The following is a 23,958-nucleotide window of genomic DNA, read 5'->3' as shown; positions in this document are numbered from 1 at the left end:
TCCACACAAAAGTAGAGGAAAAGTGATTTCTACAAAGCTTCCATCAGTTCTGCACCTGCCAGTAAACCATGACAGCTATCTCAATGTGTAAAGGAGAAGATAAATGAACATTATATGTTTCAATTGTCTAAGAAGCAAATATCTGAAAATTACTACTGATTTTCTTATCATGAAAATTATTTGCAAGACAAGTCACAAGTCTAACCTCCTGACTGTCTCCCTCTTTACTGAATCAGATAGATAGATAGAAAAGCAAATAAGTCTGAGACTGAACAATGACAAAATTATAAATGAGATGATGCATGGCTGAATTCAGCTATGGCAAAAGCAGGCCATCAAGAAAAGCTTGTTCCTTGAAGCTCAATAGGGCTAAAATCAATATTAAACATTAGAAAGACTCAAACAAAAAGTGATGAGAATCTTGCACAGAAAAATAAAAATGTGTTTAAATCAGAGGAGTGCAAAATCATTAAATACCTTAACTGAGAGTCCCCTCCACTTCAAAACCCTACGCCCATACTGACTTGCATTGACGCACTGTTGCTCTATCACCCAGCACTACTCTAAACACCCTGCAAGGTAACTGCATGCCCTCTTGCAGAATCCTGTTTTCCTGAACTATCTCTGGCTTGCCAGTTTTACTGCCATCATAACATTTGTTTGTGGCCTGAATCTTGTGAAGAAAAGGAACATCTAAGACACAACACCTATCTTGTCATATCTTCTGCCAAAGACAAGCTTTCTCTTTGGATACAAGTCTGTCACAATATGACATGAGGTTATGACATTGAAATAATGTGAAAATGTGCAAAACAAGATTTGTAATTTATAAGAAACTTTTACAAGGTAACTTTTTTTATCCCTTTGTTCATTCATTAAGTGAATAAAAGAAAAGCAATACAGAGCTATTGGGAGAAGTCACAGATTGTTTCTACTTTTTCTGCATGAATCGAAGGAAGGTTTCACATTGCTTTAAAATCTTCACAGGAGAATACAGGTTTGACCTCCAAGCAATGAGTTCAAATGAATGTTTCCTCAACTTGGCATGGCCAAAAAATTACTTACATGCAGGAATATATACACTTTTAATGGGGAGACCTTAAGATGAACAGCATGCATTTTCAACAAAATAATTTTTCATAATTAAGACCAACAGTAAAAAGGTAACATGTAAATTAATAATGGTGCAGAATACTACAATCTCTTTTTCAAGGAGTCTTTCTTCCAGAATGTAAGATATAAGTGGACTATAAAATTGGTGAGCTGGCTAGTGCCTGGCTGAACACTAAGGAGATCACAGAGTCATAGAATAGTCTGGGTTGGAAGTGACCCTTAAAGGTCAGCAAGCCCAACTCCCCTGCAATGATCAGATACATCTTCAACTAGATCAAGTAGCTCAGAGCCCCATCACACTTGACCTTGAATGTTTTCAGGATGGGGCATCTACTACCTGTCTATGAAAAACCTGTTCCACCTGTTCCAGTGTTTAACCATCCTCTTTGTAAAAAACTTCATCCTTATAGCTCATCTAAATCAACCCTTAGTTTAAAGCCATTACCTCTCATCCTATTGCAACAGGCCCTGACAAAAAGTTAAGTACTGAAAGGCTACAAAAAGGTGCCACCGAAGCCTTCTCTTCTCCAGACTGAGCAAACCCAACTCTCTCCACCTTTCCTTTTAGAAGAGGAGTTCTGTCATTTTGATAATTCTTGTGACCCTCCTCTAGCCTTGCTCCAGAGCTGGTCTGTCTTTCCTGTGCTGAAGACTTCAAAGCTGGATGTCATACTCCAAGTGGAGAGGAGACCTCTGGAGGGCAGAATCACCTTGCACAATCTGCTGGACATATTTCTTTTGATGCTCCCCAGGATATAATTGACCTACTGGGCTGCTGTCACACATTGCTAGCATCTGTCCAACTTTTCATACACCAGTATCTCCAAGCCCTTCTCCACAGGGATGTTTCTGATGCCTTCATCGTGCATTGATACTGAGGCTTGCCTCAACCTAGGTGCAACACCTTGCACTTGGCATTGCTGAAGCTCATGAGATTCCCATGGGCTCACTCCTCAAGCTTGTCCAGGTCCCTCTGAATGACAACCTGTCCCTCAGGTGTGTCACCACACCACTCAGCTTGGTGTACCCTCAGCAAGTTTGCAGAGGGTACACTCAATACCTTATCTATGTCACTGATAAAGCTATTACACATTTCACAATACAGGCCCCTGAAGGACACCATGCATTAGTGATCTCCATGTGAGACACCTCCTCCACTGAACAGTTCATCCATGACATCCATATCTTAGTGATTTAGACAAATGTTATGGGGGGCTGTGTCAAAGGCCTTAGACAAGTTCAGACAGATGATATTCACAGGCGTTCACTTACAACTGGGTTGGTCAGACAGGACTCACACTGGTGAATCTGTACTGGCTGTCTCAAATCACCTCCCTGCTCTCCATGAGCTTCCCATGCACAGAGTTGAGGCTGATGGGATGGTAATTCCCAAACTTTTTTCTCTTTTTTTTTTTAAGACCCAAGAAATATACAATTGTACCAAAGGGCATAAATTTGGCAGAAACAAACCCAGTAGGAAATTTTTTAATTCACACAATTATTTTATTATTGGTACAGGGGTATTTTTTTTAAGTGCTGTACTATCAGTGAACTATAAAACCTTGTATGTTCACCTCAGAATGACCTGCTACTATACAGCAAATCATTAGCAGACAGAAAGAAAAGATTAAGCTGGTGAACAAAGGCTGAAAATAGTTACAACAAAGGGCATCTCCTACCAAAAGTATTCATTTTCCAACAGGTGACATTGCATATGAACCATATCCCTTAACAGACGAAACAGCACAAAATATTTCTTTCACATATAAAGAAAGCTGACACTGAAGCTAGAACACTTCTCTTATGCAAATTCTTCATATATACACAAAGTGTGCATACATATATATATACACAAACCACATAATGTGTTTTACATTAATTTGCTCTATGTCAGACATAAGCTTTTAAGAGACAGAAGTCATACAATGAGAATACTCAAGTTATTTTCTGAAAATAGATAGCTTCTAATAGAATTTAAAAACGACAAAAACTTCTAAGAGCCCATTACAGACCTTTAGCTGAAACTGGCTCACATTTTCACCACTGCTTGAGACAGAGTGGCTCACACAAGTGATAGACACAATAAATTCTGCTTCCCTAGGTAACAGAACAACACACTAATTTGTGCAATAACTTCTACAGAATACTGTGTACAGAGATGGCTGTCCTCTGCCCCTACCACAACACAGTCTGATTCCCTTTCCACAACAGGAAGAACTGGACAATGATGCAAGAGCACATAGTACACTATGAAGGCAAGGAGAAAACACACCAGCATGCCGTTCATGGTGCAACTGTGACCTACTGCACCCTGCACCACACACGTAGAAGCTTCTGCATCACACTTAATTTGGTCTTTCTGCTTTATGTACAGAATACAGTCAAAGTCAAGCATCTCTTATCAATATCACTAAAACAAGAAACAAGATTAGCATCTCGGATTACAGGGTTTTCTACTACATTAAAAGCAAATACTTTCTCAAATTGCTTTTTGGAGGTTTTTTCCTACTGCATGTAGTGCTTAGTACACAAATGCTGTTCATAACATCATATTACTCAAATTAAGGAAATCTGCAGGAAAAGTTTAAACTTGCAGATGTTAGGTATTGTACCTTTTAATTTTTAATGCAAGTTGTTTCCTTTATTTCACAGTCAAATACCTTCAAGCAATAATGTGAAGAATTTGATGGTAGAAGAAACTTCTAAAAGAACTAAAAATTCTGTTCAGCTAACAAAAATTTTCTTCCACCCTTAAGCTGATTATCACAAATACACAATACAACAATTAATGCACAAGTTTTTATTCAGTATCTTTAGCTTAATAGCACTGGAAGGAAAAAGCTGTATCTTAACTAAGTTCATAACAAAACAGAAGCTAAGGCATGGAAGATCCATGCCAAGGTAACGTTTATGATTTCCTGACTGTTGAAACCTGCCATATTATATTGTAAGCACTTTCACTTGAAGTTCAAAATCGTCTTTGGTTTTTTCTCCTCATAGCATCAACTGGCAGATGTGAAATACCATATATAATGCTGAGGCAACTTTAAAAATAAATCCCCATCTATAACACTTTTCTTCTAGCAACACATAAAAGTAACATAGTACATGTGACAGGTCCAAGAACAGATCATAATTGATAAAGCTGGAATTACGTTGTTATAAATACCATTCCATAACAGAACAGGGAACATGAATAAACTTGCATAGGTTTGGAAACAGGGTATCTGTAAGCCAAAGATCAGTAAGGTGACCTAGAACTACTGTTTGGATGGTTACATTCCCCAATGTGCCAAGATGCGAAGGAAAGGACAAAGTGTGTCCTATTCTGGTTTTGGTACAGGCACCTAAAAACATGTCTTTAAGGTTTTCAACAAAATGTCCTAATGGATCTCTGAACCAACAGCTTAGACATCTACTGTGCAATTAAGTATCTTCAAAATTCAACCGACATTGTACATAAGGGTGCCTTTTTCCCTCCTGCCCTGCACTCTTAAATGCTGGCAAAGAACGAGTAAACAAAGCATTGAAAGAGAAAATCATTTTGGTCACCAGCCAAGGGGGTGATATGACCCAAGAATAAAAGGCACAGTAAGAACTTCTTTGCTGTGATGTATCCCACAACTTAATCAAAGCTTTTTGGTAGTGAAATGTTCACCAAAAACCAAGATTCCAGTACTGACAACACAATCTCTCTATTACACTATCCTATCTGCATGTAGGTACAATCAAATAAAACACTGTCATCTGACTCTAATGCTTACAGTGACAACAATGTCACTTCTCTGGAAACTGTGAAGATAAATAATTTCTTAATGCTATAGGTATGAATATAGCAGTTGCTTTAGAAAGATCTGACCATACTGAAACAGTAAATGATTAATGTTAATACATTAACATGAAAATTCTCTAGTTCTACAGATTTTGAAGCTTTGCTTACCCAAGCTATCCACATACACAGAATCAAAACATAGTTTGGGTTGGAAGGGACCTTTAGAGGTCAGCTAGTCAAACCCTCCAGCAACTCCCAAGTAGGGACATCTTCAAGTAAATCAGTTTGCTGAGTAGTCTGTCTGACCAGACCTTGAATATTTCCAGACATGGGGCGTCCACCACCTCTCTGGGCAACTTATGCCAGTGTTTCACCACCCTCACTGTAAAATTCTTCCCTCTTTTATCTAATCCAAAATGATCCTCTTTTAGTTTAAAACCATTACTCCTTGTGCTGTTGCAGCAGTATACATTTGTCTCATCTTTCCCGTATTTCTCAGAGGCCTCCATAAAGTACTGAAAGGCTACAGTAAGGTCTCCCAAAAACATTCCCTTCCCCAGGCTGAATGGCCCCAACTTGTAAGTCTCCCTTACCTTGGATAGTTCTGGGTTTGCTGGCATTATCAAAGTCACACACCTTCTCCCATTTATCTCTCACTGCTTCAGGCGTCATTGGCTGATTCCTTCCTCTGACAATGGCTCCCAAGGATCGCTCCCAGCGCACTAATGGGAAACATCAGCCAGAGAGTTCCAATAACAATCAAAGAAGCTTTTAAATTCTTTAGACAAGTTTCATCTAGGCCACTACCTTCAAAGATGGTACAATGAGGGAAACATTTTAAGTACTCCAATCTAACTCAATCTAACTCACCAGTACAACTTCCAGTTGGACTAAAAGGGCTCACTGCTTTAATTAGCATTTAGAAAAGGAATAGCACTGGTTTTAAGCTTCACTGAAGCTGTAACAGACTTATCGATCTCCAGAAATACTAGTCTTAGGCTTCTGTCTACTGAAAAGTTGTAGCTAATATATATTTACAGATTTTTTTCTTCTGACATGATGTTGACTATTAATGCTTAGGAATCTTCTGAAAGCATGGAAAACCACAGAGAAAAAGTGGAAACCATTTGTTAGCTATAAAAAAACCTTAATACCAGTAGCCAGCACCTCTAAATGGTCCCTGAAGTTCTATTTCAATACTGTAACCTGAGACAAACTGGTAAGGCCAATGTGAAAATTAGTTCCATAAGAATACAGACTTCCTGGATTGTAACTCTAATACTTAACAAGTCATGTTGGGTTGGCTGTTAATTAGCAGAAGGCAATGAATAAGGCCATAGTAGTACCTCATTAACAACCTGGTTTCATTTCAGTAACTTCAACAATAGCTATTATAATGATGAAAAACAATATTTTCTCTTGATCAAAGTGCAGATTTTCAGCTGTATTAAAACCTAACTGCTTGTGAAGGACAGCAAGATGTTTTGCCCTGCTGCCTTGCTTCTTTCAATCTGTTTACCACAGTTCTTGGAAACACTATTGCAGTTAAACAGAACACTTGCATTAGTTAGAAATGATTATCAAGTGGAGAAAAAAAAATAAAAGAAAGCAGAATGACTTCCTGAATTAACAGCCCTACTTCCACCCCAGTGATGGTTCTCATGTAGTCTGAAAAGTTGTACAGTTTATGAAAACAATGCTCATACTAGGTTCAAAGAATTTAAGAAAAAAGTCAAGACATCTCACACACTGAATATTTTTTCTTCTCCTAAGTCCTCAATATTACATGCAAGTTTTCCTTACATTAATATTTAAGCTAGTTCCTGGAGTCACTAAGGAAAATATACGGGTAGCATAGCTACTGCTTATTTAAGAATACTAATTCCCTCAACACGCTTATACACTAGTTTTTTAACAGAAGCATATGTAAAGGTGGAAAGCAATGAAAAAAAATAAAGTGAGAAGTTAAAAACATGCCTGTTTATCAGCATGTGATACTTATTATATAATTAAAAATTGAAGTTATCAAGAAAAGGCAGCAATGTATATTTACCACCACAAATTCTACTTCAATTTATGCCCAGGATCCAAGAGTTAAAGTTACTTAGGTAGATTTTTCAGTTACTGATAGTTCAAAAGCATAACAATGCACATACCTATGTTACCAGTTTTTCCACAAGAAGTTCAATTTTTGACTTTTACTGAATACAAGCAGCTCTCTCAGAACCCTAGCCTTTTATTCATCTCACATGAGCAAAAAATGTCTTGAGCACACAGGCTAAGTCTAAAGAAACTTTGCACAGTCTTGATGTCAATTCCAAAAACATCAATCCTACAACATAAAGTACTTACATTTTCCAATCCACCCAGCTCCCACCTGCCAAGACAAAAAGAATATCATCAGCTTATGACATGTCAAAAAGCAAAGTTTTGGTAGAGTTAGGAAACAAAACTATACTCCAGAACAAACTCAATATATTAAAAATTTCTGAACTACTGCTGGTTGTATTTAACATTTACTTAAGCACCTGAATGTGATCAACATAAAACTTTTCATCCAATATATGAGTTAGCAGTTTGAAACCAATACCTATAATGAATATCATAATAAAGTAATTACTCCTTCCTGCAAGCTACTTTCTATGTTTGAATGAGTTTGAGAACAAAAATGTCTTTTGAATTTTGGTATCTCTTCAACCTTAAAAGAGTACAATAAGAATTGTAACAATCAAATTGGTAGCATTTTGAGCACAGCCCAGAGCTTGACAAGGCTGCCGCTGCTTGAAGTATTTGTCAAATACTGCACAACCAGATCAATATTTCTTCTGTCATGCTGAGTATGTAGTTCACACATGGTAATTTAGTTTCAGCAAATAGTTTAAGGCTGGATAAGGTAAAACAAACAACTGATTTTGGGGGGAAGGAGCAAAGGGAGGGAAGGAGGGAGAAGAAATGAAACAAAATAATTACCTCAAACAGACTGCCATTTTCAGCACAGCTTTCATGGCATAGCCAAACTACTAAAGGAGCAACATATTCTGGTTTGAAAGCATCGACCAGATCTAGAGCAAATCAGAGGGGGGAATCATGAAGTAGAAATACATTACAGTTTCACCGAATTATTTAATCTAACATCCTCTTATGACCAGCAGAACTAGGAGAATTTTATCAATAGCATTTTGTCATGAAAAAGGACAAGATAAATGAAATATTTGAAGATTCAATAAATTCTAACATCTCGTGAAATACATATATGCTGCCAAATCCCATGACATGGCTTTTCAGCCAGAGAAATGAAACCCTGTTTCACTGTTGAGAACACTGTTATGTGCAGACTGCAAAGCCAGACAGCCTTCCTAAATTTCCATCTGACAGGCAGCCTGAAACAAGGACATGACAGCTATACATAATCCTGACAGAAGTACCTGAGCAATTTTTCTTTTAGTCTGCTAGTCAGCTATATAGGTCTGACATTACAAAGATAATTGCAGCTGCTGATTGTTTAAGAACTATCTCATTTGGAAATGCTGATTTTTCCAAAGAATTATCAGCCCTGCCAAATTTACATATCTATCCTATTTTGGGATTTTCGTGACATCTACCACAATAGAAAGCTATCTGAAAATTGAGACATTGTCATGGAACAGTGTGGTTGTCCAGGCAGCTCTTATCACATATCTATATATCATATTCTATACACTGTCTGAACAATAACTTTGCTTAATTTCCCTTTTCAGCTTTTAGAATATTATTTCAACAGCAGTAGCAATATAGCTGTTTCTTAGCTAAAGGTCATCAAGCATTTTCAATTATATCCAGATCTTCCCAGATAAAGACCTAGGAAAACTTTTATTAAAAGTACTCCTTTAATAGAAAAACTAAAGTAAACAGAAGCTCATTTTTAAGAATGAGAATGAGCACAAAAGTAGAAGAAAGCTATTAGAAGAATGCCATTTAACATGGCATGTTGTAAGTGCATAGCAAGCCCCTTTGGTTTTTCCAAAGTATTCCACTTTATGCCGCACATAATTTAGTCTTAAAATCTGTCCCTATACTATTATCATTAATGCTTGTAATCCACTCTTAAAATAATTTAAAATTATTAAATTAAAATTCAAATTAAATTTTAAAAAAAAATTTAAAATTTTAAAAGAACTCACAACCACACAAAAGATGCAATCTGCATTTAAGAGTTCTTAGCAAGAACAAGAATATGTGGGTCAAGTTGAACATACATAACCATGTATAGCAATGTACAACAGCGTGAAAGCATAGGTGTCTACAGACATCTGAAGACAAAAAGCAAAATCCTGACTAAGATAATGAAGATAATTTGGTAAGACATCTGAAAATGTTTTTAAAGTTGTGGTGTTCAAATCTTTTGAGAGTATATGAGCAACTGGAGAGGGATGGAGTGAACAAGACAAGAAATAAATCACCAGAGCTTGTAAGTACTTACAGAGAGAACAAAGGATCTCACTCTACTTAAAATGACTAAGAAAGAAAATTATGAGGTATTTTTTATCATCCTATGTAGATTAAATACCTTCAGAACTTGCCAGCTACTTTTTTTCCATTTTACGCTGCATGCTTCATGTATTTGGATCTTCTATAAACAATTGCAATAAATCACTGGAACCTACAGCCTATATGACTGTTCTTTAACAGTCATAACCACCTGGATTATTTACATCAAAATCTGGCTACTTCAGTCAAACAAAATCAAGCATTCAATCTGTGTATAATGTACAAAATATATTACTCTCCAATACCCTGTCTATCAGCCTGATGAATGTGATGATTTCCTTGGCTTTGATATCTGCCCATCATAAAGGAAAAGGTCAGAAGTAAAATGAAATAGGCTAATTCTAGAAGATTTCCTGAGAGCAATTAGCTCTAACAGACCTTTTTTGTTAACAAATTCTTTTTCTTTTTGTCTTTTGTGAAAGTAATTAGTCAGTCTATTTATCCTAAGTTTACACTTATACACAGCTGTCTCCTAAAATGTTCCTTGCACTGAATTTCCTCATGCAGTACTCTGTCAAACCTGTTCAAACATTCAAAGATTAGTAGCTGTGCAGGAAAGAAAAATTAGGCAACCCAGTTACTATAATCTCTTGCTGATCATGGAACCACTAAGTACACACATGACACGTTGTGCAAAAACACAGTATTTTGCAATTAGATAATACTGCAACAAGTGCAGACACCTTATGCACATACCTGCTGTCCCATGTGATGAAACAAACAAGCCTTTCCACTAGTGTAGGAGGATCTTGGAAGAGATTACAACTAAAAAGCCTTGCCACATGGAATTGCTTTTGCAAATGAGAAAACTTGCTTCATATCTTGTGGCAGAAAGCAAGAATTCCTCACAACAGACAAAGCAGTAAGTAAGCAAATAAGTTGACAGTTCAAGGACAAAAAGGTAGTAGGAACAATGAATGGGTAGTACATGAAGTGTGAAGGACTTGCATTTTCTAAGAGGTAAGAAAGTTCATTGTGTTTCATTTCACTGAAAAATATCAGTACACGTAGACCTTAAATTATTCACCTTGTGGCATGACAGTCTGGGTCAGCCTGGATCCAGCAGTAGGAGCAATTGTGTTGCAGTGGATGTTATACTTCCGCCCTTCAATTGCAATTGTGTTTGCAAGACCCAAAAGGCCAAGTTTTGCAGCACTGTAGTTTGCCTGACCAAAGTTTCCATATATTCCAGCAGCTGAGGATGTCATAATTATTCTTAGGGAAGAAGAAAGGAAAAACAAAAAAATTATTTCTTCAAGTTATCTGATTCTACATAACAGCATTCTCCAGCTCTGGCATTATGGTCTCCATATTCCACAAAATATAGTATCCAATATTAAAAGATTATTTGTTGGTTTTGCTAACAATCAGGTAACTATTTAATATTTGGTGTTTGGATAGCAAACATCTCACAAATCTTTATGCATTAGCAGAGTAACAGAAAACTAACAGTCATAAGGCTTTCTGAGTGATAATACAGCTAGGAATTATTATCTGAGTGATAATACATACTAGGAAAGACATTCTGTGACACTGGGTCCCACAGAAAATTTCATTTATATCTGCATTTCAGGTGGTATTATTCTTACAACTAATAAAAGGTTTCATCACTCAGAAAAAAATTAATTTACTGAAAATTACTCCCCTTAATATTGTCTACCTGGTAATATCTGAAGATCAATTCTCACAGAATTCACCTCCAAAGAATTCTAATATGCATTAAATGCATGACAGAATAAGACAGGAAAGGAATGTCTTGCTCTTTGCTGTTCCCATTATTGCTCTGGAGGTGACTGAACTGCTCACATGAGAGCTCTAAAACCACTGCAGTTCACAGCTGGTTTGAGGCAAGAAAATGTTGTGCTACAGGTGATCTCAATTCAAAAGAAATAGGTCTACATCTTCACTTTTAAAGGAAGCCTGTCGTGGCTTGACACTGGCCAAATGATGGGCACTGACAAAGCTCACCTTGTTCACCCTCCCTTGCCAGAGCTAGGCAAAGGAGAGAAAAAAAATTAATGAAAGGTTCATTAGTTGATATAAGGAGCAGGAGAAAATACTCCAAGGGCAAAACAGGCTCAACTTAAAGATATAAAGTGAATTTATTACTAACAGAGACAGAGAAGGATAATGAGAAGTAAAATAAGCCCTTTTTTTCCCTCAGCCCCTCCCTCCTTCCCACTGACAGCACAAGGAGACAGGGCATAGTGGTTTGGTCAGTTCATCACCAAGATTTTCTTCTGCTGCTCTGGAAGAGGAGTGCTTCCCCTGAGGCCATGGGGTCCCTCCCTTGGGAGACAGTTCTCTGAACTTCTCTGGCATGGGTCCACTCTCACGAGCAGCAGTCTTGCCAAAACTGCTGCAATGTGAGTCTCTCATGGGCAGACAGTCCTCCCAAACTGCTGTGGCACAGGTCACTCTTCCACGGGGTGCATCCTCCAAGTACAGGCTGCTCCAGCCTGGAAGCAGGGTCCCCTCTCTCTACCAGATCTTCCACTGGATCACAGCTTCCTCCAGGAATGTACCTGCTCCAGCCTGGGCACCTCCCCAGGGTCTGCAGGTGGATCTCTGCATCCCCTGTGGATCCCCACAGGCTGCAGGGCACAGCTGCTGCACCATGGTCCTCACCAAAGCCTGCAGAGGAATCTTGGCTCTGGAGCACCTCCTCCCCTCCGTCTCCACTGACCTTGGTGTCTCCATGCCATTTCCCTCAGATGTTCTCACCTCCTCCTCTTCTCAGTGTATAAAAAACTGTGTGTCCTTTTGTTCTGATTTTCTTCTTAAATCTGTTATCATAGAGGCGTTACCATCCCCTCTAACTGGCCCAGCCTTGGCCAGCAGCATGTCCATCTTCAGAGCCATACAGGATAGGCACTGCTGGACATGGTGGAAGCTTCCAGAGTTTCACACAGAGGTCACCTCTTTGATCCCGCCACGACCAAAAACCAAGTCATGCAAAACCAACACAAAGCCTTATCTGTGTAATTCTGTTCAAATCTACTTGTAAACACACTGCATAGGGATCAACATTTATTTCACATTTTTTTATCCGCCTCACTGCCAATACTCTAATGTTTTTAATCCAAGTAAAGAGATGTCTTGCAAGTACTGGTTCAACATGATGAAGAAAAGCTACAAACTCTATATAAAGCAGGCATTATTCAGATGGCACATGTCTATCCATAAAGTGCAGAAACACTCCCTAACACTGTTATCTTAGCAAATACAGAAAAGGAGACAAAGGAAGCATTTTCCTAAAAGGATGCAATTCTAGAATTAAGCTGTTTTTGAAGAAATAATTTAATTTTAAACTCCCAGACTTAAGACTTCTGCTAAGACTTCCTCACAGTTCACTTCCCTGGATGAGAATGAATGTTATTTATTTAGGTCACAGGATGAGAAAACAACTCACACAGTTTTCAACATGTGGGTACAGTTAAGATTAATATAATCAGTGCTTTGATAAGGTTTTTGATAAAGTCACAAAAATTAAAATTATGATCTGATTTCACTGCACTGTTTTTGAGTTAACAGTAATACATACCAAAACAAACTAAGAACACTCCCATAAAAGTACATTTGTCCAAAGGGTTAAAACTGGCAAACAAAGAAAACTCATGACAACCAAACACCAAACAAAAATACCCATGACCTACGAGCAGAATTGCATGTACTAGTCATTTGAATAAGAAGCAGCAGAACACGTGTCCCTAAAACTTGCAGTAACACACAACTAACAAACACTTCTAACCAGTCCTCATTAACAGAAATGCTATTTTTACATTGTTACAACTTCTGTTTGGGAGAGTCAGAAAAATACACTTAAATATACTGGAAAAAAAACTTTAAACATTGGGCTGAGGAAGTGGAGAAGTGGAATCAGAACTGAAAAGCCATTTGAACTGATTTTGCTTCACCCCTGAGAAAGTGAAAAAAACCAATGCAACTCTTCCTTCACTGTTTGGGCATGCATCAGCCTCTTATACACTACTGAAAAATGCAAAACAGAAGACACATTTTTACCTGCCAAATTTCTGATTTTTCATATGATTCCATGCAGCTCGGGTGACCAGGAATGATCCCCTCAAATGAATTCTGTGAATTATATCTAGGAACAAATTGACGTAATTTAGTAATTCCGGGATTTTTCTCCAAACTTGAAATGCACCACGTTCCTTAGTAATAAAAATGCACCCTCTTCACACTCTGAAACTGCTACTAAAAGTATGATGGGGTTTTTTTCCTTTTTTTTGTCTTGACAGATCACTTGTGAGTACTTGCTTGAACATACACTGATCATGAAGGGGCTGCCCATATACAACTGCCTCTTAGATGGAGCTCTCCTGTACAGAATTCAAAAGCATTCAAAATTCCTGCACTTTAGGAGACTCAGACAAGAACTACAGAAGATAGACTATCTTTGTAAAAGTCTCCTCCACTGTCTTATCACACTCTACCACCTCACTGAAGGTTTTGCTTTTTCTTTTTTCTGGGTCTTTTAAGCCTGTTTAGTATTCATCCACTCCGTGCTGGCACTAGGAATGTTCTGTTCACAAAAACTATTGTGTGTAATTCACATGGCTCTTTTACTTATTCCATTTGGCAACCAGAAGAGGGAAGAAAAGCCCTCCTTCCCCTTTGGAACTACATACACCTACCATGCATTGCAACACAGACCTGGTTTGCACACTGAACACAAGCAGCTTGCCACTGAGCTTGCATGGCAAAAGGTAAGCCTTCCCTGCCTTCTCTTCTTTCTCGTTCCCGTGGGAGGGATGTATATGTCACCTTTCACCTTTCACACACAAGTACACTTTGAAGTAATTTTAAAATCAACTCACCCCAATCGTCATCACTTATCCGAACAAATGAACGGTCTCTCAGGATCCTAAAATGAGACATTAGGAAAATAAAACAAACACAAGATCAACATTTGTTTACACAAAAGGGACCCGCTCACAAACAGGACAAAACCCTCAGGTATACTCACCCAGCATTGTTTATAACAATATCTGAAATAAAAAAAAGGAAACTAATTCAATGCTCTGATAAAATACAAGCTTGTTTCTACTTTTCACCCACTTCCAAATATATACAGAGAAGAACATTGGACATATACATCATATTACATATATTCAATAGCTCTTTGTCCTGATTAATTAATTCTACCCTTGGATGATAATTACAACATAATACTTCAGGACAGGCAAGTCTTAACCCGACAGGGACCTCAATGGGACAAAGCCTGAAAGGGAGGCATAGCTCTTAAACGCTGGCTTCCTAGGAATCAAATACCTGCAGGATGCAACCATCCTGCACAGTTTCAAAGCCTGCTTTGAATTTCAAAATGCCCCAATTATGCAGTTTGCGCCACTATCTTTGTTGCAGTGAGCGAACCAAATGCCCAAATAAAACGTAAAAGAACTACAGAGTTACAAAACTGATAAAGCGAGCTGGATCATAAAAATTTCTTGTCAGATATATAATTAGGTTCCTGTTAGATTTCATTAGGTGTACTTTTAGACATTTAACCCTGAGTTGAAATCACCAAGTGGTTTTAAATAGTGGCAATCACATGGCTAAAAAGAACTTTAATTGTTAGATAAAATATCTCAGGGTTTTCTTTTTTCATTTCTGTTAATGCATTTTGACCTTTTGTAAGCAGAAGAGCTTCCAAAACATGAAATGTTGCTCTCAGCAATATTATTTATGCTAATTCTATGCAGCTAGTTTTAACACTTCACAGACTCTGTGCTTTGTGATAGAAATTGCTAACCATTATTGAAGTTCCAAAACTCTGAAGGGCAGGAAAATAAGAATCACATAAGAATCAGCTTTAAACTTCTGCTAAAACCACCAAAAAACTAAGAAAAGTTGACCATTCAGATTAAAAGCTGAAAGCCCCTTATTCAGATTTCACTGACTACAGGCATCAAGGGTTGGTGAGTACTACTATTGTCAAAACTTATTTCATACACACGTTGTTAATTGCACTGCTTATAATGCCTTTGCACTTGCAAACAAGTTTCAACATGAATTCAGCAACTGTACCTATTCTCCCAAAAGCCTCAAGGGCTGACTTCACAAGCTTTTCACCATCTTCCACGGAATCTGTAAGAAACAAGTACAAATTTTCTAATAAAATTAACTGGATACACTGCACTTCCAGGATATTAACAACTAATCGCAGAGAGCTAAGAAAAATAAATTATGTACAGCCCCAGTGAAAACTAAATTCAAATCCAACCATTATCTGCATGTGGCCTAAAGCCAACCCCACAATGTAAGTCTAAATAGCACATTTGCCATTGCAAGAAAAAAAATTAGGCAAAGCAAGCAAGAACTATCCGTTCCCATTTTGCCTCTGAAAACCACAGATGGACAGCTGTTTAATACTTCAATGTTAAAAAATCAGATAAAAGAGAAGGGCATTGGTAGAAAAATCTTAATTAAAAGAAGCAATTAGTGCACTTGCTTTTAGTATCTGCCTCCCCATTCCACATGATAGTACACCTGTTTAATGTTTATGCTATTGGTAAGCTGGCAGTAGTCTTTGACTAAGCAGCATCAACTTTTCATTTAACATGACCACAATTCCTACAGATAAAGCATTACACTCATCTGGAAAAATAACATACCATAATTGGGTACTGCTTTCCCTCCTTTTGCTCTGATTTCATCGACAACTTTGTCAGCAGCTGAGGAGCTTTTGCCATATCCCTTAAAATCAACTCCAAGATCATTCACTGCACAACAAAGAAATTAAATTTTTGTTGTTAACAGACTTAATCTGTTGATGAATTCATGGTCTTTCCTTACCTCATTATCACACTGGAGGTTATAAGGAATATTAATAGAGCCTGCTTCATGTGGATCTTACTGAAAATCACAGATGACAAGAGAAAAACTGTAGGACATATGATTATTTTTTTTAAAGCAGTGCAACATACATTATCCTTTTTCTTTAAATAATACGGAAACAGAATATTTTTCCCCCCCTTCACCATATATTATTGTGTGCCCTGCCCAGGCTACCTCTGTAATTGCAGTTCAGAGATTAAGATCTAGATTACACCCCAATCATAACCAATTTATTCCAGTCTCTAAGTACTGCATGAACCGTAAGCAAGACTGGGAAGACTTTGTTCCTGTTTAATACAGTAGCTAAGCTGTTACCAGTCAACACCACCATAGAAGAGATCTAGCAGTCTGAACAAAGTGACAAGTGCCTGCTCTGGAGCTTCAGATCCTGCTCCTGTGGAGCAGGCCCACCTGACACAGAGCTATTCCAGGCTGCACTCCACACTGAGCACGTGTCACTAATGGCAGCTGGAATGCTCTGTTGCCACACTCTGCTGCACTCCTGTATTTGCACATCCCACAGCTTCACAGAACTACCAGGAGAACAAAAACACTCCCAAAAAATCCCATACAAACACTGTATTTGGACAAAGAACTTCAAAAAATAGTAAGAAGTTGTTTAAATGGGCTGAAAATGGATCTGTAAGAAAGCCAGAACTGACTGAATTTACATGCAACACTGGTATTCTGCTGAACAGTCTTTTGCTATGGTGAATTCCAGCTTTCTGCCTTCTAACTTCTAACCTCAAGAAGCCAGACACAGTGAAACCCACAAGACATGCAGGATATTCTTGCTGGTCTTGATGAAAAACAACAATGCCAAGTCTGTTCTATCATGACAAAATGAAATAGACCCATTTGGTGGTTTTGGGGGGTTTTTTTGTTTCTTTTTTTAACTCTCCATGTAAACAGAAACACAACTTGCAGGACACACCGCAAAATCATTCTGTATTATCCCAATCAAGAAGTCTCATCTAGAACACTATACTCAGCTCTGTGAGCAGCACTTCAAGAGAAATGTAGAAACATGGGAGACAATTTGAGAGTAAATAAAAACGCCAAAGTCCAGAAGGAGCATCAAAAGGGGAGAGACATGACAACACATCAAAAAAACCAGAAGAAACAACCAACCATCAACAAACCAAACCAAACCCAAAAAAATGTCCAGCCTGAAGCAGAAAGTACAAGTACCTTAACAGACTGATGAAAAAAACGAAGACAAAATCTCCAAGCTAATAGATCAAAATCTAACAATCCAAACATGCAGCCAACACAACGCAAATGAGGCATTAAGGAAAATTTCTAAGTGTAGTGATGTGTTAGGATAGGCAACACAGGCAGACTGCTCAGCCTGCAACATCCATGATATTAAAGGAAAGCTAATCAGGAACAACACAGAAAGAAGAGTGAACAATTTGGGTGGTAAACATATGCAAATCATTCAGTCTTGTTAAGACCTTACAACTCTCTGACACAGCCAAGTTTATAGATTCTTATCCCACACTTCAATAGTAATTTGCTGACAAAAGCTTAATTAACTATTTGGTAAAATTTTAAGAGGTGGCAAAGTACCTTAGCCAAGCACAGGCACTAGTGGAGTTGAAACAAAAATGAGTATGCAAGAAAGAGTTGAGCTATTCTAGGCTTTGAAATAGCTCTGTGAGTGTGATAGAGAAAAAAAAAACAACAACCTAACAACAAAATAGACAAATAACATTATTTTAAGCCTAAGCTTTACATCATGCAATTTTCAGTTGAAAACACACAGTCAAAAAGTGACAAAGTCTGTAGTAGTAGTGGCAGAGCACAGTTATAGTCTGAACCTTGGAGAAGAGTTCCTCTAAGGCTATGAGTGTGTCCTTAGCAGAGTAGCAGAAGCAAATCTGAAGGGTGAAACAGTTGGTACAGATCACCTGACATCTACAGTACAAGTTTTTTTAAGCAATAAACCACCTGATTTCTTGCAATATTCTGGTGTAACAAACCAAACACACGTGAACAGTGTAGGTGTGCTTATAGATCACATTTTGTGCTTTGTTTTTTAAAGGACTCAGGCAATTCAATACCATTACACTATGCAAACAATAGTACAAGTAAGATACAAGTCAGGAGAGATGCTTCAAAAGCATAACTCTAAACTAAAACAGCAACACAAGAGCCTCAGATAGACCAGAAGAAACAGTAGGCCTGGAAATAACATAGGATGCAAGACAAAAGCAAATCATCTCTTCTTCCTGCTTTCAACTCTTCCTGATGAGAGGCAAGAAAGAGATAAAGAATGATAAAAAACAGGGGCAGCAGACAGCTTTTGGGTGATGAGAACAGGGAGTTTTCCACCGAGGTTGCTCTTGTCAATCTAACCACACCAACAGCAACTCACTCAACAGAGATGCAGGTGAACAAAGGTGTCAAGTTGTTCTTCAAACTACTCAAAATATTCCTCCAGAGTATTTGATCACTGTTCTTACAACACACCTTCATTTCCATAACTTAGGAAAGGGAACTTGTTTTAAAGAGACAAGGAAGATATGAGCCTCATATCTGCTTGAGTTTTAAAAAACTAAATGTTTATACAAGTAATTTTTCAACTCTTTGAAGTCAGAATTTTAAGAGAACAAGAGAAACAAATAGAAGCATGTAGAGGTAATACTGCAAGACAAGCTGAAGTGTGGTGAAGTTTCCAAAAGGAAACAAGAAGTTGCCCTTACAGTCAATTCTTAACTTACTGTTTAGTTATTACACAATAAGACTAAGAGATAAAGAAGCATTAGCTGTGGTCAGGGAACAGAATACATTTTCTTTCAGATCATTCTGGAAGGTCAGACCACCACCATTTACAGAGTCATATACAAAATATATGGACTGCTCTAGTGACATAATTTTTGTTAAATAAGAACTGGATGTGAATCATTCACATCCATGGTAAATGGATCAAAGATGACAACATAAAGAAACAGAAACAACCTAGATTTTCTTTGAAGTTGCCTACACACATACTCATTTTTAGTCAATGAAGTAAAACCAAACAATTTTTATGAAATTTTGTAAACTGTCATACAGAAAAACAGTGAGCAACTTCTTGCCAAAATCTCTTTCAACATTTTATCTTGAACTCATTAACAATACCTGTAGAAATTCATTCACAGGCAGCAAAATCATAAAATCACAGAATCATTTAGGTTGGAAACATCTTGTAAAGTCAAGTCCAACCATAAACCTAACACTGCCCAGTCCAGGAGTAAACCATGTGCCACATCTACACATCTTCTAAGTACCTCCAAGGATGGTCACTCATCCACTTCCCTGGCTGTTCCAGTGCCTGACAACCCTTTCGGTGAATAAACTTTTTCCTAAGAGCCAATCTAAAAATGGCAATGCTGACTGCTGGTGAGTACCCAAAATACAGCTTAACCTTCAGGATTGCCTTGTGAGACAACATTTTTCACAACTAAATATGCCCCGCTAAGGTTCAACCAAGGAACTACAAAACCACCAGAAATCCTTTACTGACAGATATTTGGCACAGACGCCAAGACCAGACAGCTCTTCTGTCCCATGAGTCACAGAAAGAAACAATGCTATTGAGTTACATTTCAGTAACTTCTTTGTTGGGAGAAGACACTATAAGACAACATATTCACATATTCAAATGGTCATATCAGAAGCTCCTGAGCAATATTTACCTAAGACAACAAACTCTCTGGCCACAGATTGCAGTAAAGACTTGTATGCATAGATGAAAGTTATATGGGAAATGATCTGACTCAAACTGACTTTCCAGCAAAGGTGGGCCCTTGGACAAACTTGGGCAACTTGTTTCATAAGAAAATAAAGCTTAGAGTCAAAATTAAACAGCAAAAGATAAGACAGAAAACCATTAAATAACAAAGGTTACTGTCAAAAAGGGCACTGACTATCGAATGTAAGCTATGTGAAAAAGCAAAGGTTACTGTCTAGATCAAGTTAGTTAAGATAAAACTTACCGACTACCGAAGCTCCTCTTTCAGCAAAAGCCAGAGCATATGCTCTGCCCAAACCTAGTTTTAAAAAAAAAAAGAAAAAGTTAAAAAGTTAAAAACAAGAGTGAATTTGTTACCTGAATGGACACAAACACCTTGCAGGTTCAAAATAAAACATTATTTTCCCCAGGAGCTCAAAATATTTTATACGAACAAAATCTAAAAGTAAACAAACAGATAAACAGTAAACAAGACTTCCAGTCAAAAGAATATAAAACCCAAACAAACCATGCTTACGCTTTGTTATGGGGTTCAAGAAAAGCATCTGGGAAAGCTGTATACTGCTATTTTGTGCTTGTGATAGAAAAATATATTTGAAAGGAAGAACCTTTAATGTCCTAATGTAACACTGAAGAAGGAGGGGATGTTTCAAGTTAATTAATTACTCTCTAAGTGAATAAGATACTTTCCTAGTTAAAATTAAGATTTGAAAAAGAAACTGAACAAAATTTAACTGAAGATTGAAACAATAATTTGGATACAAAGTTATACCTAATTCCTCAGTTAATCAGATACATCATTTGCCTGTTCTAAAAGAAGACCATAACTTCTGCATCACATACAAAAGCAAGGGTCCTAAACCTTCACTCTGACTTAGATTCTAGTTGTGTTTGAAATTCATTATAATAAATGATTTACAGATATATTATCCACTGTACCAATTAAAAGGTTTGGGGATTAATGGCACTGATCCTTTTTTTATTCATTTCTAAAAAAAAGGAGACTCAAATGATCAGTCAGAAAAAAAGTCAGAATGCAAACAGTATCTCTTCGCACCTCACCAAGTCATTCAAAGCCAGTTCTTAAAAAAGAAATGGATAGACTGTTTTGAAGCACACCAATCTCACAGCAACAAGTTGAAAATTTCCTTAAGACATCCTTAGGTCTCTGCAACGGAGAGTATCACATGATACGTGAGGTGCATATACATCTACTGCTCAGGTAACCCAAGAAAACCTTTTTTTGTTTCGTTTTGAAAAGCCACTAAGAAGCGCACAAAACCCAGACTGTGCTATATGTGCTGGCCTTCTCAACTTCTAAGCAAGGGCTGAACACTTGAGAATCAAAACTAGTATTAAAAAAAACAAGATAGGTTGCATAAACAATGCCCAACACAGTAACCCACAAAGGATTTGCTCAAAGTGAAAAGAAACACTTTTTAGATATGTGTGTATGTGAAAATAGGTTTCACTTTAACACAAATTAGTGATACAGATATCTAAATAAATTTCCAGCTCTGATCTGTTCACCAGCATCCAAAAAAAATCAATGCTGAAAAACAATGCTATTAGTAATGCAGTCTAACTACAGTGATGTAAATGAAATAAAAGCAAAATTAGAACTAATCCGAAGATAACAGGACCTCCCTCAATCTTAGCTTAAATTTAATCAACTCTTACTAAAAAGCTGTTGTGAAATAAAACATGCAAGAGGAATTTTCTCTATTAACAAACCATTTCCAAGCAGTCTAACCCTAGGAGTACAAGGGTCACTGTACACACACCTATGACATGCAACTTTTACTCAGTGCAATACTTTTTAGAAACTTTGTTACTGCCACAGTGACCTTGTTTTGCTATTATGCAAGGTCTTAACCTGTTCTTCAGTGAAACTTATTATATAGGGAAAAAGCCACAAATACAGGTCTGGTAAAAGCAGAAAAGCCTGGTCTCAATTATTATCAGGTTGATAACTTTCAGGTTATTGGGTTGATCACTTGCAATTGATGTACATGGACTATTCAGTGCTTTCCAAAATACCATCTTTACAAGACATCAGTTAATCTAGGACCTCAAAATTACTCCTCTGGCTATGTGCCGAACCACAAAACGAGAGCAGAACTCCACCGTGGGAAGAGTATACCTTTTCAGAGTATACTGAACAAGTTTCCTAAAGGGCTCATCACAAACACAAACTTTGCCTCTCACTCATCCACACTGACAGCTATTTTTGCTTAACCATCACAGTAGGCAAAGGTCAAAGCATGGATGCAGAGGAAGAAAAAAAAAATAAGAAAAGGGGAAAAAAAAAAAAAAAACAACAAAAAACCCCAAGCAACCAATCCCACGCCATAACAACAAATACCAAAAACATTTCCTGGCAAAACCAAGCATTCCACTGCAGACCAAGTTCCCTGGAGAGATCAAGCCTACAGACCACCAACAGCGCAGGCCAGCCCTGATGGAGACCTCTCGCTCCCGCTCCCACCTGCCTGCAGGCCGGCTCCCGGGAGCAAGGCGGGCCGGGAGGCGGCAGGAGGCTGGCGGCTGCCTTCTCCAGCACCGATGGCACACACATGACACTCCTGCTGGGGCAGCACTGTGCGAAGCCACACTGGTCACACGCCTCAGCCGCTAGGTCCAAGGCTGGAACGATTTAGGATACCAGGACAGCGCTTGGAAGGCGACATCCATTGCTGAGCGGGGCGCTGCGGCCCTGCTTCCCGGTGTGTTTAAAGAGCAGAAATCCCCTATGTTCCAAGGGGTGGGCAGTGCTGGGCCGGCCTCGGACAGCAGCTGCTCCCGAGGGCAGCGGGAGGCACGGCCCTGACCCCTGCACAGCCTTGGCACGGCCGGGGCCGGCACGGACAGCACCTCCCCCGCAGCCCCGCTTCTCTTCTCTACGGCAACAACCCGCTTTACCCACGCAAGGCCGGACCGGGCGCCCCGGCGGCACCTGCCGGGGCCGCCAGCGGCGGCTGCGCGGAGCCCGCACAGCCCGGGCTTCCCCCGCGCAGCGGGTGTGGAACCCCGGCCGGCGCTCACCTCCTCCGGCGCCGGTCACCAGCACCACCCGCCCGTCGAACCTCAGCCCCGCAGCCGCCATCGCTCCGCGCCGCTCGGCCCCACTGCCCGGCCCCACTGCTCAGCTCCACCGCCCGGCCCCTGCTCCACTGCCCGGCCCTGGCCCGCCCGCGGGAGGGGCGGCACGGGGCGGGGAGGTGCGCCCGCAACGCGCATGCGCCAGTCCCGCCGCCCGCTGGGAACTGTAGTGTGCGGTGGGATGGGCAGAGGAAGCGAGGAGGAAGAGGAGAGGAAGGGATGGGGAGAGAAAGGAAGCGGTGCGGAAAGGAGGGGTGGGAACCAAGGGTTAGGAAGGAAGGAAGGGGGAAGAAAGGGAGAGGAAGCGTTGTGGAGAATAAGGAAGGAGATATGATGGGACGGGATAAGGAGAGGAAGGGAAAGGAGGGAAGGGGAAGGGGAAGGGAAGGGGAAAGTGATAGGGAAGATGCATGCTAATGTCTTTACAAACAATTCGATGGGTGAAAGTATGGGTGTTTTTGAAATGGGTCTTAATGTCGCTATTAACATCAAGCAGCAGGTTTGTTGCAGAGCCCAGACTGCTTGACTCCTGAAAAAGACAAAGCACTATCTTGGGTTTGTGAACTTTGGGGTAAAATGACAGGTTCAGGGGAGGAATGGTAGGCGGTTTGGGAAGGCTGTACCTTTCTAGTACCTCAGCCGATGGGGAAAGGAAGAGGGCAACATGCAACCAGGAATTTAGGATAAAAGGAGGCTGCGTCCTCCAAAACCTCAGGACATAAAACCCCGCGGGCGTGTGCCCCAGTGAACTCTCTCCCATTATTCAAATAAAGTTGCAGGACTCCTCTGTCTCCTTTATAGACACTGGCTTTTCATAGCGTGATTTTCTAACAGGGGAGGGGAG

General features: G+C 39.1%; 1 protein-coding gene across 2 annotated transcripts in view; it reads right to left on the bottom strand.

Annotated features, from left to right (window-relative positions):
* The window catches only part of HSD17B4 (hydroxysteroid 17-beta dehydrogenase 4), a 59,001-nt gene extending 35,825 nt beyond the window's left edge, over window positions 1-23,176 (bottom strand). The window contains exons 1-11 of one of the 2 annotated variants that reach the window (XM_015653353.3): window positions 23,058-23,176; window positions 20,257-20,310; window positions 16,051-16,158; window positions 15,464-15,523; window positions 14,403-14,424; window positions 14,254-14,300; window positions 13,436-13,520; window positions 10,440-10,627; window positions 7,856-7,947; window positions 7,238-7,262; window positions 5,479-5,607 (exon numbers count right to left, since the gene is read on the bottom strand). In XM_015653353.3, coding sequence (XP_015508839.1) covers window positions 5,479-5,607; window positions 7,238-7,262; window positions 7,856-7,947; window positions 10,440-10,627; window positions 13,436-13,520; window positions 14,254-14,300; window positions 14,403-14,424; window positions 15,464-15,523; window positions 16,051-16,158; window positions 20,257-20,310; window positions 23,058-23,118 — 871 coding nt within the window. In that variant the 5' untranslated portion in view covers window positions 23,119-23,176. Of the gene's footprint in view, window positions 1-5,478; window positions 5,608-7,237; window positions 7,263-7,855; window positions 7,948-10,439; window positions 10,628-13,435; window positions 13,521-14,253; window positions 14,301-14,402; window positions 14,425-15,463; window positions 15,524-16,050; window positions 16,159-20,256; window positions 20,311-20,529; window positions 20,613-23,057 lie in introns of those variants that run through there. The other variant, XM_015653355.3, reaches the window with a different exon arrangement.
* Between the last annotated feature and the right edge of the window lie 782 nt (window positions 23,177-23,958).

The sequence above is a fragment of the Parus major genome, chromosome Z (genome assembly GCF_001522545.3).
Source record: "Parus major isolate Abel chromosome Z, Parus_major1.1, whole genome shotgun sequence".
Lineage (NCBI taxonomy): Eukaryota > Metazoa > Chordata > Aves > Passeriformes > Paridae > Parus > Parus major.
The sequence above is the reverse complement of the archived record's forward strand: the minus strand, read 5'-3'. Positions and strand labels throughout refer to the sequence as shown.